Consider the following 18637-nt stretch of genomic DNA (forward strand, 5'->3'; position numbering starts at 1 on the left):
GACAGTTCAATCATAAGGTACAACATAAGGCATCACCTTGCTTGATACAAGGATTATCATGACAAAACAAACAAAAATCGGAGTTTTACCTGCCAATGCCATTGGTGTGTCACTGATCTGAGGAGTCCTGGATGGTTTCATGACATTGAACCCGTCGGCAGTATATCCTTCTCCACTTGGGCCATTTCTGGAGCCAAAACACGCGCGCACACACATTCAGGGTCTAAACAATGACAATACTGAAATCTCAGTCCTCCACTTAATAGACAATCCCAAAGAAACAAATCAAATAACATCCCCATCCCCACAGAGAAGGGACTACTATGGTTGGCATTATTGACACCAGTGACGTGTGTCTAAGGAATGCTGATGTGAACAGATTCAGATAGAGGGAAAGAAATAAAGACAGTCATGCGAGTATTACTTGCCATGTCATTGTGGATAGGCAGACCAGACGACTCGAAGTCTGGAGCCAGACTCTCGGTGCAGCACAAGACGGCATCACATAGTCCCGAGCAGCTGCTGTGATAGGTACTGCTTTAGAGAAATAAAAAAACAGCAGTGCACTGCTGTCTTCTTCATTTGAATTTTCAATCTGTCTCTCACTCAGGAAGTGAGCTGCCTTGATGGAGAAGTGAAAATTGCTGACTTCTGTGTAAAAATATGTATGTATATAATGAGTTTCTGATTTAGATGTTATTACTGTACATTTCCCTGGCTGACAACAGAGCAAGGAGTCAATGCTCTGGCTGTTAATAGTGCTTTACCTATGTAAATCAAGAGGGAAGGTCACGACCTTTCAATATGAAAATCTCTCTAAATATACAGTGACATAAAACAGAAAGTTTCTTTATTTATAAATGACAGAGTTTTCTTCATTAAACATATTCTCCAAAAGAATAAAAAAAAACATCATGGCACAAATGAGTTATCATCTTGGAAACCAAAAGAAACACAGATAAAATACATTGGTATGTATTAAATATATTGGAATATTGACAAGTGGCAGCCAGTTGAGTACAATAACACTGATTTGTTGACAGAGAAATACAGTAAAAGCACTCGGTTTCACAGGCTTACATGTGCTCAACTTAATCACTCCATATGCACAAGAAGCAGTACAGTAGACACTAAATTATATCACATGACATAGCCATTCACAGTCCAGACCCACCAGCCTGTGAGGGGTGTGGGAAACATCATCTATAATCTAGAAATATGGTCCTGAGGGACACGCAGGAAATGAGCGTGTGTGTAATTGAAGGCATGAAAGGAGCATGGCCCATTAGTGAGAGCAGAGGAAGTGTCATGAAACAAAGGATTGGGTGCTGGTTGGAGAGGTAATGACATTATGTTAGGAACAAAGTCTTTCAGTGCACCTGCTATTAACAATTATCACAAGCTAATCACAGGACCTGCTAATGTTATGAGTACATAAACTTTGATCGACAGCTTTACACCATGACAAACTTTTATTTAATGTAACCAAGCAACAAGTGAATTAAAATACTGTTCTCTTAAAAGTGTTCAGTGAGGTCTCTAAAAACTATGTGAAGGTCTAAAATCTTAGTGGTGGTTATCTTGCACACCACTTTGTGACTGGAGAATCTACTCTATAAAATATTAAAATATATTAAGATATTGTAAGATTTACATTCAAGTACAAGATGTTAAATGGCATTAGAGAGTTATTGAATCTACAGAAGACATTATCACAAAATGCATTGCACACCAAGGACTCTGTAAACCGACGATGTGTATTTCTAAGTGAGAATTGATGAGATCAGATTCAAGACAATTGTGTACTGGACAGTTTTAAATGTCTATGGCAGTTTTGTCCTCTCTGGTTTGTCCGCTGCCCACCCGTCTTCGACCCTCCAGCAGAAACGACAGCACTATAACCCAGCGCTGTCCCACTGACCTCTGTCGAGCTGAGCTTTCACACTGTCTGAAGTAGGTGGTCGTTCCCGTGGCGAGAGCATCAAACTGCTCGGTCAGAAGCCACGCCTCCCAAAGGAGCGTCAGTGCGTTCATAATCAATATGACCACGACCCAGAACTCCTCCACTAGCAATGCGAGCCACAGTGAAAGGCTGCGACTGCCTGCAGGCATCTTGCTGTACAGGTAACTTGTTGCTGTGGCAACAAAAAGAAGGTGGGCAGTCACCATGGAGAGGATGAAGAAGAGGAAGAGGCGGTGGTTACCCCGGCCGACGCACCGGTTGAGGAAAAGGCAGTGGTGGTCATAGTCTTTAATGCACACTTCACACAGCTTGCAGTGTTTAGTGTAGTCCGGCTGAAACAACTACGAGGAAAACAAAGAGTGTGTGGGAGAGAGAGCAAAATAGTAGAAAGAAGTAATTCAACTTTTAGGTATGATGTGACTCACAAACTAGGAAATGTCTATCTTTAACCTTACATCCACCTTTTTTTAAAAAGGTTGCTTTCACTATGGGATGAAAATGAGCTCACAGTAACTTACTCATCATAATTATTTTTCGGGCATGCATTACGAAGCTGCTGTGACACCTGTGTTATTAGCAGGGGGTGTGTCACTTTGGGTGGGAGTCATGTGAGGGCACATACAAATAGGAGAAAGGCTTTGTGAACATATCCAGATATTAAAAAGACTGAGACAGAAAGCTCGATACACGGGTAGATATGGAAGTATGCAAAGCATTGTGGCTCTCTGACCCTTGGCCAGTGTGAATGTCTTACCTCACAGTATGGACAGAACCTGTGGGGGCTTTGGTTGTTCTCCACCAGGTCAGCGATACAGGAGAACCGAGGATCTGCGTCTGCTCTGTCCAGTGTCCCGGGGTCCTGAGTCAGAACCTTGCAGAACAAACTGAGGACTATGGAGAAATGGACCACTGACACCTGGGCCAAAGCACTGGTCGGCCACACACATTCACAAGGTTAAGGATGAATCCATATCATCTTAAAATACATTTGCTACATTTACTATGGATATCTTAATATTGATAAAGCAGTATCAGTAATGTCCTCCTTGTGTGAGTTGAGTGCCACCATCAAGTTCAGTACAATCAAACCTTTAGTTGAAATTTCCCTCTCTCAAGCAAAGTGTTGAATGGACGAACAGACCAACCAGCATTTAGATCTTTATGTCACACATTTTCCGGGCAAAAACAACCAGAAAAATCAAGAAACATGGATGGGCATATGAATTAACACGTGCAGCCTCTGTTAAGGATATTGGGCATCATTTTTCCATAGAAGCAGAGAAGAGAATGGAATAAACCAGCGAGGAGCGTTCCCAAGTAGATCGGGTTCGGTAACCTGGAAGGAAGATAAATTCTATTTCAACAGAGAGAAATAACAAATAGTAAAATATGACAACTTAACGATAAACATTTAACATGTACTACAATTTATTTTTTTCAAACCTTTGGTATGTGGTCATGCGGTGGTACTGTGTGAAAATGCTTCTGGCCAGCCAAGGGAAGAGCAAACCGCAGATTAGCCCTCCATAACCTCCCAACATGGCTGCTATCAGCAGGATGGCAGCTCCAGTCAGAGTTGGAAAAAGCAGTGTCCAGTAGTATAAAACTGGAGAGAAACAACACGTAACACAACAGAACCAACACATGAGTAAATTCAACATATAAACACACAAAGCACTTTTAATGCCACAGCTGTATTATTATAATGACCATTGATATAAACATAATCGTTATCCTTGTTTTTTACTGTTAGATAAATTGTGAAAACTACAGATTGATATTTACCATGAGACTCTCTAGGTTTGTGGTGTACTGGCTCACTAATGTACCGACTCAGTAGTTTGGTGAGTTGCTGATGCCTAGAGAAAAATACAGAAATGTATTAATCAGCATCATAATCCCAAGAGAAGAAGCAAACATACTTGATATTTTAAAAGGTATTAAGGGGTTTTACTGTCCCCTGCTAGTCAGTGTTTCTCCACGATTCTAGTGACAGCAGATTCACCTAAATGTTTTCCCCTGTTTGCTGAGATCTAGAGGCGTGAGGCCGCTGTGGTTCTTCTGATGGAGCATCCTGCACCCTGTTCTCTGCAGCAGTGTCCAGCACACCTCCACTCCACCCCTTTCTGCTGCAACATGAAGCGCTGTCGCTCCCTGCTGGTCAACTGCATCCACAGCACACCTCTGACACAAAAATAAAACAGCTGTGAAAGGATCTTACAAACTCTTAAAAACTGCACCGTCCCTGTTTTGCAAAGCCTCTTTGGATTAACATGCTCTTTTTCCAATTCCCAAGTATATGAGCTGAGATTTTCTTTGTTAAAAAGAGGATTGGGCAATAGGTACATTTATGTGGATAGATTTGTCCTACTGGATTCAACTGTTTATGTGAACCACCCTGATATTATCACAAACTTTTTTAATATAACTGATTACAGTTCAACGGCCCCAAAAACTTCCGTGACATAAATAGCCACAGACTTGAATCAACAGATATTCTATTGTGGGGCTGTGTGTAGGATTGTATAAACCGCACATCTGCACCACTGTTTCATTTCTATAGAGACTTTAAATCAATCTTAAAGCAAGACAGCCCTTATATACCTCTGTCTTATCAAACTGTTGTGGCTAAGGTGTCAGCAAACAATTGCCATTTTATACATCCAGCAAGAATCATCAATATCCCAAAGGAGTCAGCTGTTAAAAAACAAACCAACATAGATCAATTTCAGCACTAACTTTTTGCTCTAGTTTGGGCTACCAGTGGATCAGAAAAGCTGTGCCTATATCTTGCAAAATGTTTGTCTTTTCTCAGCAATGATCTTTTCATTTCTGCTTTTAGCTATTTTGCGCTGCAATGTGTTCAGTTATTATTCTCAGCACAGCAAATTTGCCTATGACTAACTATGGGGTGTGAATCTTGACCATACACTAAATGTGTGAGAAACAACACAATGATCAAAAGGTGGTTTAAAGTTGTGTCAAGTCACAGTACATTTTTGCATGTTGATTTTCATTCTGTGGCAGCATCAGCATCATCATCATCATCATCATTTTTGTTTGACTAAATGTTACCATAAACATATTTAGATGGGGAATAAAAAGTTTAAGATAATAGCTCTGTATAACACTGTTGGCCAACTACAGCATGTGAATGAGTGAGAGAGCAAAGACTCATACCTGGTCTCTGAGCAAATATCGAACCACCTCTGTGTTGCCTGTGGATGCAGCCAGGTGAAGTGGCGTCACCTGGTAAATGTCTGAGTCCAAGAACCGGAACATCCCTGTCTCCCACAGATAGTGCACTGCAACACTGGGAGATACAACTAACAGTTAGTCTATGCATAATAGAGTTCTGTGTGACAGATACAAGATGGAAAACTGAAAAAGTGGTGTGCTGTTTCCTCACTTACATGTTGCCCCCAGTAACTGCATGATGCAGTAATGTTTTCCCCTGCAGGTCTATGAGGCGCAGATCAGCTCCATACTGCATCATTTGATGTATGATGTAAATGTTCCCTTGCCTGATGGCAATACAAATGTTAGATGTATTTATTACAGAACCAAGTAGCAGAACAAAAAGCATGTTGCTCACGTCACACTGTCACCTCAAGAATTTAGACATGACCTAAATATGTAGCTGCTGCTCACCTGCAGGCAAAATGAAAGGCTGTCTGTCCTGCGTCACATGTCAGGTTAGGATCAGCTCCAGAGCAGAGGAAAAGGTCGACCAGGGAGCGGTTACCATGGAGGGCAGCATAGTGCAGCGGGGTAAAACCACCCCAGCCTGAATGAAGACAAACACATCACAGTCAGGTTTGAAGATGCTGACCTTCAAACTGATCTGCAGTCTCTGTTACTAACAATATAAGCCTGACACAAATGCACGCTCTGTCAGCCTGTTGCTCGTTAAAACTCTCTGGAGTTGGGGTTAGGCTTCCTTCAGCACAATGTGACTTTGTGCTGTGTTGTCAAGGGATCTGTCCATCTGTCTGTCACAGGATCCCTGCCAGACCATCTCACTGAGGAGCTGCAGCAGAGTTAAGTTTCCCAATGGCACTATGACAAAATCACGTCAGGAGGCACTGAGGAATGATCAAGTGTATAATAACATAATGTAAAATTATAGTTGCCCATTGCTACAACATTTCCACATTATAACTTAGCCGGGCAATAGATTTCAAAGGACTGGTATTAATCACAAAGGTATATAAGGTTCTGGCTTTATAATGCAAAAACCAGGAACTATGATAGCGGAGGGGGTAAACACTGCTGACAGAAACACAGCAGGAACTTGTGGCCTCCAGTTAAACACATCTGCAAGAAATAAAACATCAACAACGACCGACATTTTTGATTGATATTGTATATTATTGAACCTTACCTTTTTGCTTGAGGACTGATCGATCATTTTGAACGAAGTGTATACACTGCTCAATGTTTCCTCTCTGTATACAGTCAAATATGTCTCCGCCGCAAACGGAGCTCACAGGCATTGGATGCATTATGTAGGGTGCACAGAGGCGGCCTTTGACTTTTTCCACCGACAGAAACCGCAAGGCGAAACGAAATCAGCTCGTCTAAAGACGCGCTACAACATCATGGTGTAAAGTGAGAGGGGAGATCATCTTTCGCTGTGAAGTAAGTGAGATCTTTCATTGTGCTAAAGTGATTGAGGCTTACCACGCCTTGGGCACCTCATTGGCTGCAGCGGGTCATATGACTTGTGATGTCACCGCGTCAAGAAAGCACGTGGTCTCCATAAATAAGATGATACCTCGTCCAGCAAATACCAAGCACGGTATGTACTGAAAATAGCCATAACATTACAGAAAACTAAACACACTTTATTTTCCGACTTATTTTGAAAACATTTTAGAGTACAGGACATATTTTGAATGTAAACAGAAAATGAAAAGAAGAAATGAAAGTGGATGAAAAGGAAATTAATATTTGCCTCTGACGCTCCCCTGCAGATTTGAGGGTTAATTTAGTAGTGCGATTTATGACACAATAAGTACAGGTAAATAATACGATGAGACTTAAACCAGCAGTGTTTAGAGATTGCATGCGTTTAGGACAATGCCTGCAATGAAAATGCTGTTTTTTCCACCTTGGAGGGATAACGTCCGTATGTGTATCCATTGTACATCTTGTCAGATATAGATAACGCCAGTGCTCGAAGTTTTGTTGGTACCCACCAGGATCCAGTAACAGGACTTTTACATTTTACTATTTGGTGTATCGTGACTTTTTTATTTTTCTTGTGTACTGACTTGCATCAGTTATATACTCAAAAGTGTGTACAGTCTTAAACTGGTCTCTGGCAGTTTATGGAGAGACGGCAAGATCCCAAATTGGTTGGTGGTATGTCACTTTATGGAAAGGGATACGTACCGTTTCTGTGTGATATGGCAAACCAAAAGTCGAAGTGCCATACCACACAGGCACCACTTTCCATGAAGTGATATACCACCTACCAATTTGGGATCTTGGCCCTGCTGAGTTTATGTGTGCAACATACATTACTAGTAGTCGGTGAAACACCTTCGTAGTAGGCCTACTGAAAATCCAGAGTTAAACCCGAATTACCTTGAAAACTGCAAATCCTGCTCTGTAGGTCGCAGTACGGGCCTCAGTTGGTTCTGCAGTATTAAGTTACCTTGAAAATATATTCCGGAAAGAAGTGAAACGACCTCCATAGTTCTGAAAAGTTACCTCCATAATTGCAAATCGCACTTTATGGTACAGGCCTCCATGGCCCTAAATTAACTATTACTCAGAATGCACCACGTGACTCTTACCTGTTTCGCTTCTCAGTGTTTTTCTCTATTGGCTTTTTGCCTAAGTATCTACATAAACCTTTCAAAAAAAAATTCCCTGGCTCCAAACGACAACTATAAAATATTCAACCAGATAATTTAACCTCATGATTACTGTCTCTCTTGAGTTCATTTATGAGGAAACAGCTAAATGTGGCTTCCTTTTTTTAGTTTCTAATTAAAAACCCTATACTGTTTCATACATGGTTCAGCTGTATAATAATAATGCTAATAATAAATAAATAAACTTATCTTGTGAACAATGGCAATATCCTAGTACCTTTTACTCACTTTAGATATTCAGAATGTAGTGTTTAATGATTTGATGATTGCGGCTGATACACACAGCAACGTGAATTAGAAGAGTAATGGCATTTATATTGTTTTCCACTTCAAGCACTGGTTAACGCTGCAAGCTACAACTTGAGCTGAAGCTCGGTTGGCTTCAGGCAACACTTAGCACGCGTCCAGTTGAGACAGTGAGTATAGCTTTTTTTTTTTTTTCTTTTTGTAATTTTGAAGTCTCCTTCCATAACAGGCATTTTGACTTTTCAAAAATAGATGAATGACTAATACTGAAAATGGCTTAGTTTAGCTTCAGTGACCACAAAATAAAATGCTACTGAGGAAAACTAAACAACTAATGATGGCTTTAATGTCTTCATTGAAAGACCATTTAACGTTTTAATGTTGCCTGTAAATGAGACAGCCGTCCTCTCAATATCAGGCTGCCAACATCACATTTCTGTATCATGAATAGTCACAAGATGGTGCTGTTTAGCTATGTTAGTTTTGCTTTTATTTTTTTATGCCACCAATGTCACCCAAATCACAATTTGGAGTACTGCGCTAAATTGGTTTGGCTTTTATTGCAAGATCTAACACGAAATCTGGTATGTTTTCTGATGCTGCTAGAGTTTCGTTCCTTGGTTTGGTACACTGGCTTCCTGTAAAATTCTGCCTTGATTTGTACAACCCTACTTACTTTAAAGTCACTAAACAGTTTGCTGCTGAGGTCCACACAGCCTCTTAGGTCACCCAGAGGGTTACTGGTGGACTTGTGGGGAGCAAGCATGTTCTTGAATATCCTGTTTTCTTTTATTTCCAGCATTTTATTGATGCTTTCTTGCCTTGATTCGTCCCAACTTCTAGCAATTTTATATTTGCTTCTTGCTTGTGTTTTTTTATATTTTACATGTGGAATTGCTTTTTCATCTTTACTTACTTAAACATGATAAAACAGGCCTGTCATTCCAGTTATTATCATCAGACAATATGCAATTTATTTCTAATTGTTTCACCAATAATTCAGAGCCTTCAGTTTATCCACATCAACCATGTTTGTGGGTCTCTTTGGTGATTCATAACATGATAGCCTTACATGACATGTCTATAAAAAGATAAAGGACTCTTTGAGCTGCAGTGGGAGGGCCCCATCCAACCAGCCAAACAACTGTTTTTCACTTCTCCTTCTCTCAGGAAGTAAAAAGGCACATGACCTGGACCAGCTTATATGAGTTGCTGTGCTTGTTCAAAGTTCAGTGTTCTCAGTGGAGATTAGTAAGAGGCAGGTAGTTTTACAGAAGGGTCTGCATAGTCTACACTAGTCATGTCTTAGCAGGTTTCTGCTTGTCTTTTCCCCTGACATGGGAACAGAGACGGACCGCTTACTCAGTTGGAATAACACAACACAGATGACAACGTTCTCCTAGAGGCAGGAAACTCCTAAATGGCTCTCACACAAGTGCAGGTAAGAATATGAAGATTTAACTGTTTGTTGCAAGATTGATTTTCCTTTTGAAAACCATATCAGAGGGAGGAGAACTCTTACTGTACTTGTGATCATATACGCATTTTCTACTTTGACATACTTGACTGTATGTGAGTGAAAAACTCACATGAGGGGTGTGTTGCTTTCATGAGTAAGGCGCGACTTTGGGTGCTTTTGCACTTGCTGTCACTCTCACGTGGCGTGCAGAACATTCTCTCGTGGGAAAACATCAAAGTATCAATGAATGTCTGTGGAATGTGAGCTGTCTTTGCCTTCACTTACCACTTTAACTGAATTTACTGGCTCTGGATAATCTGTTAAACTCTCTGTCTCTAAAAAGTCCCCCGTTCATCATGAGTGCATGTCTCAAAAAAATGAGGAAACAGCATTCTAGATAAGCCTTAGTCATGCATGTCTGCTTGGCAGCAGGACACCTCATCCTCATACCTCTTCGCTTGGTGTGACACAGAAGTATAACTTTTATATTAGCAGCCTCCTGTGTGAAGAATTGTTTCAGAGTGTCCAAATTAGGACCGCGATAAGTGAGCGTCGACACCTTATATCCTATTAAAGTAACGTCAGTTTGATTGTGGAAGTTAAAGGTCCTAATTTACCATTTTTTTTGCATATGTGCACTTTGAAAATGGTCATATTGTCATTTTACACAAAGGATAATTGTTATCAATTTTATAGTCAGGGCTCACTCACTTGACCCTGAACCATCCCTTAGTTATGCTGCTATAGGCCTACGTTGCTACATTTGTTTTTAACACTGATGTTTTAATTTGGTTGTTTATTGTTTTCTTTTCTTGCTGTATGTTCTTTTGTTATTGTGAAGTGTTTGGGGACCATGTTGCATCATGATCTTATTCTTGAAATAAAATCGAATTGATTTGAAACAATCTCTCAAATCTTTGTTACTGTTGGTGACAATACACTGCACAGGAAAATGGCCTCTTTTTTTGAAAAGAGTGTTAAAATCAATGTTAAAAGTTGCCTTGGAAGTTGTGAATTTGAAGCTTTACAAAGAAATACAACTTTTAATGTGACATTTACTGGCATTGTATGTTTCCAATTACTGATGTTGGACAGCAACTATTGCTTGCCGATTCCCCACAGAGGTTAATAACCAGTTAATGGGAATGCCACATGACTGCCCTTCTGTCTGCTGATTTCTCAATGCAAGACAATGTGCTCAGGGGAGGAGGGAAGAAGGTTCGGTTTGGGACAAATTGAACTGAGGAAGTGTGACAGACCATGGACATAATAATTAAATTATATTGTGAAGATTATGTAACCTCATGAGCCTTAAAGAAAAAAAAAGATTGGGCAGTCTGAAGATTTTCCTCTCTTTTTTTTCCAGGGCCAGAATGTGAAAGGGGAGAGGATCAATAAGGAAACGGGAGAGCTGAGTGCTTCGGGGGAGTTATCTGTCTCTGTGGAGGTGAAGGCGGAGAAAGTGGAGGGCTCTTGTAGGAACCCTCAACTCCTACAAGTGCTCAGAGAGCAGCTTCAGGAGCTGGGAATTCACACATGCTCAAACCATGACCACAGAACTGACCATGTTCCTGTAGAGCAGAGAGAGGAGCATCTGGTCCAAGCCCTGCTGCTCTACCTACAGGTATGGACCACAGGGACAAGCCTGGGCATATTTAATTATTATTGTTCATCCATTTATTTTCAGACTTATATTTTGCAGGTCATTAATCAAATAAGTTATTTATTTTCTATTCTGAATTAAATTATTTTTTTTCTTTAGTATAATTAAAAACAAATAAGTCAAGTATCATCTTAAGAAACATTATTAGATCATACCAGGGTATTTTAATGCAAAGCAACAGTTCAAACTAATAGTCTACTTTAAACAGGTTAAGTGGATGTCTACAGACAATGTGGTCTCCAGAACTGTTCCAAACCACATGAATGAACAATTAGAACAACATGTGGCAGCAGTCAGATGTTTGGCTGTCAGCTGGTCCCATCACAAACTATCCCCTTGAACCAATGTGTGGTTTCTCTCTTGAGTTTACAGACCTGTCACATGAATTACAAAACTGCTTCAGATCCAGAGCTTTAGTCCTCACTCTAATTAATCGGAAAAATAATTTCCTATTCTCCATGCTTGAATGGCATCACAGTTGTGAAGAAACCTCCTGTGTTTTTTTTACCCGTGTGTGCAGACACACTTTAAATTCCATCACTGATCCATGTGTGTGTGTGTGTGTATGTATGTATAACACCACCGACCGGGCTATGTCTATATTTGTGGGTGTATGTAAAAACCTATTGACCAGAGATTTGACCAGAATGTAGGGCCTCACTTAAGAACAGCAAACTCAGTGAAATATGATATCCTCTTAAGGAAGTGAAAGGAGCGTATAGTATGCAGTGGCTTCTATTATTTATATGTAGTGAATTAGCAAATTCAGAGATGCTTTCCTTAACTTGACATAAAGTAATTTACAGAGGAGGACATACAATAGTCGACTCAGCACAAGCCAGTCAGCAAAGAACATTTTGTGGTATCAATTACATGTTTTACATTTACACTCAGTTGCCAGGTTATTAGTGGAGCTAAGCCTTACTAATACAGTTTAATACAACTTATCTGCAGTAAATCTAAATTTAAATCACACTTTTCAGCTTTGGTTGAAAGTCTTTCCGAAAGGTCTCAATTAAACTCTTCTGTAATTTTAGGGGCTGTATTTTGTTGTGTTGTATTATGCTCTGATTTTAAATGGGTAAATAGTGGGGACAAAACCGAACTCAAGTTTTCCACTATATTTAGAGAAAATCAGTATTGGCATGTGCTGTTTTTTAACATTTCAGAGCATGCATGGTTTTGCTGTCCAGTATTTTAGCATGATAGACTCTCTCCTCTCTGATCCCAGGTCTATGAGGATGGTGGCAGATTTGAAGGTTTGGACATAAAGGGGCTTGCAGCTTTTACCGGTGACACTGTCATCCATAATGTCCACAACAGACTGGCAGAAAGGCCAGCAGGTACTAAGAACATGCTCACATCAGCAAATACACCATGGTTGATTCCAGGAGGGGGGACTTTCTACCCCCTCTACTTACTTCTGCTTTTCCTGTATGCTTTTGTTATTTTCCACTGATTTATTTATTTTTTAATTTTTCTATGCACATTCAATAATTTCACAAATAGTGGAATCACCAAATGTCTGTTTCTCTGGTTTTACATTGATGACTATATGTCATGTTTCTGTCCCGTCTTACTCCGGGCCCTTCTGCTGTTGGTTGTTTATTTGACTAAATCTATTTCTGTATGTAGGAAAGAGAAAGTTAATTATAGAGAAGTAGATAGTTCTCATTCTTGATGCAGCTTTTGTATCACTTTTGGTAAAGGCACTAACATTGTGCATGTGGTAGCTGTTTTGTACTTCATAACTATTTTTATCAACAAAAGTGTCACATTTTCTTCTTGATTTGAGGCTTAGTCATTTTCTTAGGTGCATACCGATGTTATTTAAGTGACCAAATAGAAATTGTTGCGTAGCCTCCAAACTATTTCTTAAGACAGAAACACAATGCAAATTTGGTCTCTAGAAATAGAAATAAAACAGTTATGGTAATATTTTTACTGAAATCTGAATTTACAGTTATATTTGAATGATTTCTGTGACAGCAGATGGTGAAAAGAATCAGCACTTATGTAACACTCTTGCTGTGATCATGGCTCACTAAATCTCTTTTGCATCTTCAGAGGGTGCTCGGGAAGAGGTGGTGCAATTCTTCAAGAAACCTAGTGAGGACACAAATTGTGAAACAGATGAAAGTCAGGGATGGCTTCTGTTGAAATCCCTTTTGCTGCTCACAGGCGACAGCTCAGTGAGTGATTATTTACAAAGTCTGTACTTTCAGTTAAGCAGTGTTATTGAATTGGTAACTGTTTTAAATTGAATGGGACCCACTTCTTTGTGGGGAAATTACCCATATTAAAGTGAAGCCCAATATAATATGGTCATAATTATGGTAATCAAGCCTAGCCTTACTACAAATAAAAATGACCAAAACCACAAAAATATTGTTTTTTTGTCCTTAATATTGTAAATACTTGTAATTATCAGATATTTTTTTTCCTGAGTTTCCTATTCTTAAATTTGTCGTTGTTTACTTTGATTGTTTTTAAGATAATGCTTCAAAATCTGAACATTGATTTGTTTGTGTGTGTTTGTAGGATGTAATGTCTTGTATAAACCCAGGACTTCCGGCTGCTTTGGTGAAATGTCTGTACCTGCTAGTGTGCCTTCCAGCTAAAAAGGAGAATATGGCCATAGAAGACACCTTTCAGGAGCCACTAACACAGGTTACTAACAATTGATTATTCCTTGCAAGACAATGGCCTTTATTTCCCTGATGGTTTTGTTTGCGCTTTACATTTTGTTCAGTGTTGCGTTGACTCAACAGCGCTCTCCTCTCCTCAAACTATACTTCTTTCGTCTGCCCATTTCAGGTTCTCATTCAGCTCTGTAAGCAGCCAGGCAATGTGGAGAGTCTGGTAGAAACTCAGGAACTGCAGTGTCTTATCATTGGCCTCACATCACTGTGGGATCAGACCAGCGCCCCATGGAGGCGCCAGGCATCCCACCTTCTCAAAGCGGTCTCTGCTGTAGCGACAAGCAACACTGTCCCAAGCTTGCAAGGTGAGGTAACTCAAAACTAATGGGGATAAGTAACATTTCTCTTAAAGTCATACAATTCTTTTGCTTCTTAGTTTTTTTTTTTTACATCATTTCACCCATGAGACTCAACACATTGGGAAAAGTATTAAATACATCAGAAAACAGACTGCTTTGAGAGTCCATAATTCAATTTTATTTGTGAAAGTTATTTGTGCAGACAGATTTATTGCACTAACGAGTTAATTATACAGAAACACATGACCACACATCCCAGCATTGACATACTGCAAATATGTTTCACATGATACCTCGGATAATTCACTCAAATGTTCCGGTGCGAACAACTTTACTTAGATTTGTTTTGGATATCAAGGAGATACCAGCATTTTTCAGGCGGGTATTTCACTCCCTAGTCTGCACAGCTCTTTGCTATGAAATCATACTTCTGCAGTAGTTAGACCTGGTTGAGGACAGAGAAGTGTAGTTAAAAGATTACTTGTTCAAACAATTCTTGAATTGGAAACTCTGAGTGTGCGGACACTATCGCACTGCTGTACTGTTGATCTCTGAGTAATTGCAAGTTCACTAACAAAGAGAACTGCCTTTTCCTTATTAGAGAAGAACTGTGTGCGTATCTGCATCCAGAACCTGTTGCACATCAGTGCTGACGTCTCAGGATCCCTGCTGGCTGAGGTGGCTGTGGCCGCGTTTAGCTTCATTAGAGACACCTATCACCTCAACCCAGCCCTCTTCATCGAGTTTGACACCAACAATGGCTACAAGGCCATTGAGAACATCCTGAAACGGTGAGTTTAAAGGTCATAACCAGAAAAAGGAAAAGGACTTGAAGTAAATAAAACAGTCTAGAAATATGTTTAGAGAGGACATACTTCTCTAAAGAAATTATAAGGCATCAAAAGAATTAAATTTGTGGGTTATTTTTAAGACATTCTTGAAAATTAAGTGGAATTTCATGGTGTACAGCTACTTCAAAGGGTGCAATGGTCCATATCAATAAATTGTATTGTACTGCTCTCAGAGTCAGTCTTTATTTATCTCTGCTATTTATCTAACTTCTTTGTCTCTTGTTATATGATCGTAAGCTGTGAGGAGGGTGTGTCCTTGGATCAGTTTCAGCCTGTGGAGGAGTTGCTGGCTCTGATTGCGTCTTTCACTCTGCTTGGAAAAGCTGAGCTGAAAGTGGCTCTTTGTGTCACTAACCCCCAGCCTCCAGGCTTCAGGTTCGACCCGCCACTCACCAAAGGTAGGTCAAGTCCTCTCAATAAGTCCTGCACCGCTATTCTCCTGCCACCTCTTCCTAATTATCTCTGAACAGTTGATTGTACCTTGAGGATAAAGTCTGAATCATTCCCTCCAAAAGCACTCTCCAAACCATCTAATTAGTATCCTTTGCATGGCTCAGCAAAGACAGACTGAGGGAGGGGAATGCCCCTCCTCAAAAGGACCACACAGTTCATCCTTCCTCTGCACTTTTGCCCTCATACAACCCATCCAAAACACACCGCCCCCTTTCCCTGATTTCCCACACACCCTGACTCCCCACTCTCCATACTGCTACCCCGCTGCAGTGCACAACACCCCTCAGGTTAACAGGAAGCTGAGGTGATTATGTCTGGGATGATGAAGTGGAGGCTCCCCCTCTAACTCTGTTAGGATGCCCCACATCCATTCACCACTGGCCTACAGCAACCAGTCATCTATCATTGATGCACACACACCTCTATCCAACACTCATAAATAGAGTGTCCATAATAAACACACATAGCCACCCAAGCATTCACACAGACACACACACTCAACATCCATCCATCCATCACATCAAGGAGTAGATCTGTTTATAGCAGGGGGGTCGGGGACTGTTTTATGCTGACTTTATTTGGTTCTGATACAATTTTGAATAAGTGTGAAAATGAATCCTATTACTAATCACCTTTATATTTATTCACAGCAAACGCAAGTGTTTTGGCACTCAAATCTAAGACCTTCTCTAAATATTTTGACAATGTAGCATACCAACTCTATCACGGCAGATTATTCATGTTTTTTATGCATTCATGCATGTAATTCTGTTTGTTTTCAGTCAATCTATGTATGTATAACTGAATTGGCTTGTGAGATTCAGCATGTGCTCTGTGGTAAAGGTTGTTGGGTATTTGTTTATTTTTCTATGATATTGACTGTTTGACCTTGAACAACATCTGATAAATCAAGTCTTTAATTTTAAACATCTTTTGGCTAAATTGACCTCAAGCTGATATTGTTTTGCTGTGCTGTCTATGATAGAGTTGCACAACAGTACATTCTCTCCCAATTCATTTAGACTGTTTTCTATTCAATATGACCAGTTTACAGGGCTGAAACATTATTTGAAAACTTAAGTTTATTGATCCTCTTTAGTTTCCTTACCCATGTCTCCAGGTTTAGCAGTAAAGAACCTGCAGGCCTTCTACCTGCTGCAGAACTCCCTGCTGCGTTCCCGGGACTCTCTGCTGTGCTGCCAGCTTCTTCAAACCCTACAGACAATATGGGAGAGGGATCCAGCCAACTTCTTCCTGTTGGAGTGGACTGTCCAGTCGATGGCCCAGCTGGCTGCCTGTGTGTGGCATAAACCGGCACCTGTCCAAACATTTTTCTTTTCAATGCTACAGATGGTATGATTTCTAAAGAAAAGTATCTTTTTTTAAATTTTTTAATGCAACCTGCATACAAGGTCTAAATACTTTGTTTCCGTAAGGTGGTATTTAAGTTTAACTACATCCCCCATGAGACCTTGCGAGCACTGCTGGGTGTGCTGAAGCAGAGCTGGGCTGGAACATTGGCCGGTGGAGTTGCAGGGACTGAATTTGGAGTAATAACTCTCAAGTGTTTTCACAGGTAAGCACTGCTAGTAGGTAACAGTATTTCTCAGAATTGTTCAGGATACTCCTGCTTAAAATATTTTATCCTAAACTTATCCTTTTCTTCTCTCAGTTGCACTCTCTCAAGTGCACTCATAAAGCTAGTTTCATTTAGAACTAGAATTACTTCTCACATTTGTATGCCTCCACCAACAAGTCAAACTGCAGTTTACATTCACGTCTGTCCACACTTACTATGAAGTGAAGCCTTTGAAGGAATGTGGCCAATTAAGCTGATTATAATAGAAGACAAAGATGTTGCCATGGCAGTAAACGATGCTTCAAATATGGATGTTTCTGCAAAGATGGATGCATGACATATACCTTCAACCTGACAGCACAGAAGATACAATCAGCACAGTTTCAAGCTGGATGCTCAAGAGCAGTGGCACCACTTCAGTATCCAACCAAATGTAAAATATGGTCACAATCAAGGTTTCTGTTCCTCACTTATGGTGTTGAGGCCACAAAAGTGTTTTTGCAGAACAATATGATGTTACAGGGAAGTTGATCTTTTGGATATGAAATGCCATCACTTCAGCTTTTGATCCTGTTAGGCATGTGCGAAGTTGTGTCCTAATTAGCGTATTAATTATTTAGTTGTGGCCACAGTCGTGTTATCTGAGGTCACAGTGATCTTTAACCACCAAATCTAATCAGTTCATCCTTGAGCCTAAGTGAACGTTTGTGCCACATTTGAAGAAATTTGCTCAAGGCGTTCCTGAAATATCACGTTCACGAGCGTGGGTCAGATGAAAGGACTATCTGAAAACATAATGCTTAAAGCTATGACAGGTTGAAGTTGCTAATTTAAGTTAATGATGAGCACCATTTGTGGTAAATGCTCAAAAACAAAAAATGCTTTGTTTACTAAAATAATTTATTGTTGTAGGTTGATTTCAATTTCCTCTGCTCTGTAGGATGACTGTGCACGGTGGTATGTTAGCTGAGGTGCTAAGTGACTGGGGTTTGCTGGAGCTGCTGCTTGTGGAACTTCGCAGGAGAGCTAAAATCCTCAGGAAGGCTGGAGTCCTAACCTCCCCTAAAACAAGTATGAATCAGCAAATTTGTTTCCTCATCTTCTGATGTATTCCTAAGAAGTGCAGACAGCGATTGTTTGACACATGACACATCATTACAGTCAACTTTTGATTAAGGGACACACTTGGTCACAAAGCTGTACTTTAGCTTTCAGTCATTGTGAAATAAAATTGAAATGAACCTTTGCACTCGGGCCTGTGAGCTAAGCAGCCAAATTTAGCATGTAAATCTTCTCATTCTGAATGTGCATGCTGTAATTTTCATCTGACATTCTTTAGATTCTCAGCAGCTGCCATGTGTGGAGGACAGTGAGCGACTGCTCACCACCTGTATGCTTCGAGTTGTGTCAAACCTTACTTTGCGTTCGATCAAAAACACAGGTACAGAATATATGGTCACCTCTTGTCCAGTTTCTTTACTTAATTTCCTCACTCTGGTCCCATTTGTAACCGTTTTGTTTCTATCATTTATGTTAA

At 40.2% G+C, this 18637-nt stretch overlaps 2 protein-coding genes across 2 annotated transcripts in view; one reads left to right on the plus strand and one right to left on the minus strand.

The window, feature by feature from the left end:
• Positions 1 to 833: 833 nt before the first annotated feature.
• On the minus strand, positions 834 to 6534 carry LOC138195048 (uncharacterized; the record flags this gene model as incomplete). The annotated part of the gene is made up of 10 exons (XM_069144110.1): positions 834 to 2304; positions 2718 to 2908; positions 3217 to 3299; positions 3407 to 3569; positions 3749 to 3822; positions 3969 to 4147; positions 5144 to 5276; positions 5377 to 5487; positions 5615 to 5750; positions 6348 to 6534. Coding segments are annotated over 10 exons (1746 nt in total), but the record flags the coding sequence as incomplete, so codon positions are not given.
• A 2783-nt stretch (positions 6535 to 9317) lies between these two features.
• Positions 9318 to 18637, plus strand: part of wdfy4 (WDFY family member 4) — a 38734-nt gene continuing 29414 nt past the window's right edge. The window contains exons 1-12 of the mRNA XM_069144755.1: positions 9318 to 9535; positions 10920 to 11177; positions 12448 to 12559; positions 13284 to 13408; positions 13758 to 13886; positions 14034 to 14223; positions 14819 to 15008; positions 15306 to 15466; positions 16642 to 16874; positions 16958 to 17097; positions 18041 to 18171; positions 18440 to 18541. Of these exons, the coding sequence (XP_069000856.1) occupies positions 9515 to 9535; positions 10920 to 11177; positions 12448 to 12559; positions 13284 to 13408; positions 13758 to 13886; positions 14034 to 14223; positions 14819 to 15008; positions 15306 to 15466; positions 16642 to 16874; positions 16958 to 17097; positions 18041 to 18171; positions 18440 to 18541 (1792 nt within the window). The 5' untranslated portion in view covers positions 9318 to 9514. The remainder of the gene's footprint in view (positions 9536 to 10919; positions 11178 to 12447; positions 12560 to 13283; positions 13409 to 13757; positions 13887 to 14033; positions 14224 to 14818; positions 15009 to 15305; positions 15467 to 16641; positions 16875 to 16957; positions 17098 to 18040; positions 18172 to 18439; positions 18542 to 18637) is intronic.

The sequence above is a fragment of the Embiotoca jacksoni genome, unplaced genomic scaffold (genome assembly GCF_022577435.1).
Source record: "Embiotoca jacksoni isolate LCO1_2020_lvr unplaced genomic scaffold, fEmbJac1.0.p SCAF_12, whole genome shotgun sequence".
In the NCBI taxonomy this organism is placed as follows: Eukaryota; Metazoa; Chordata; class Actinopteri; family Embiotocidae; genus Embiotoca; species Embiotoca jacksoni.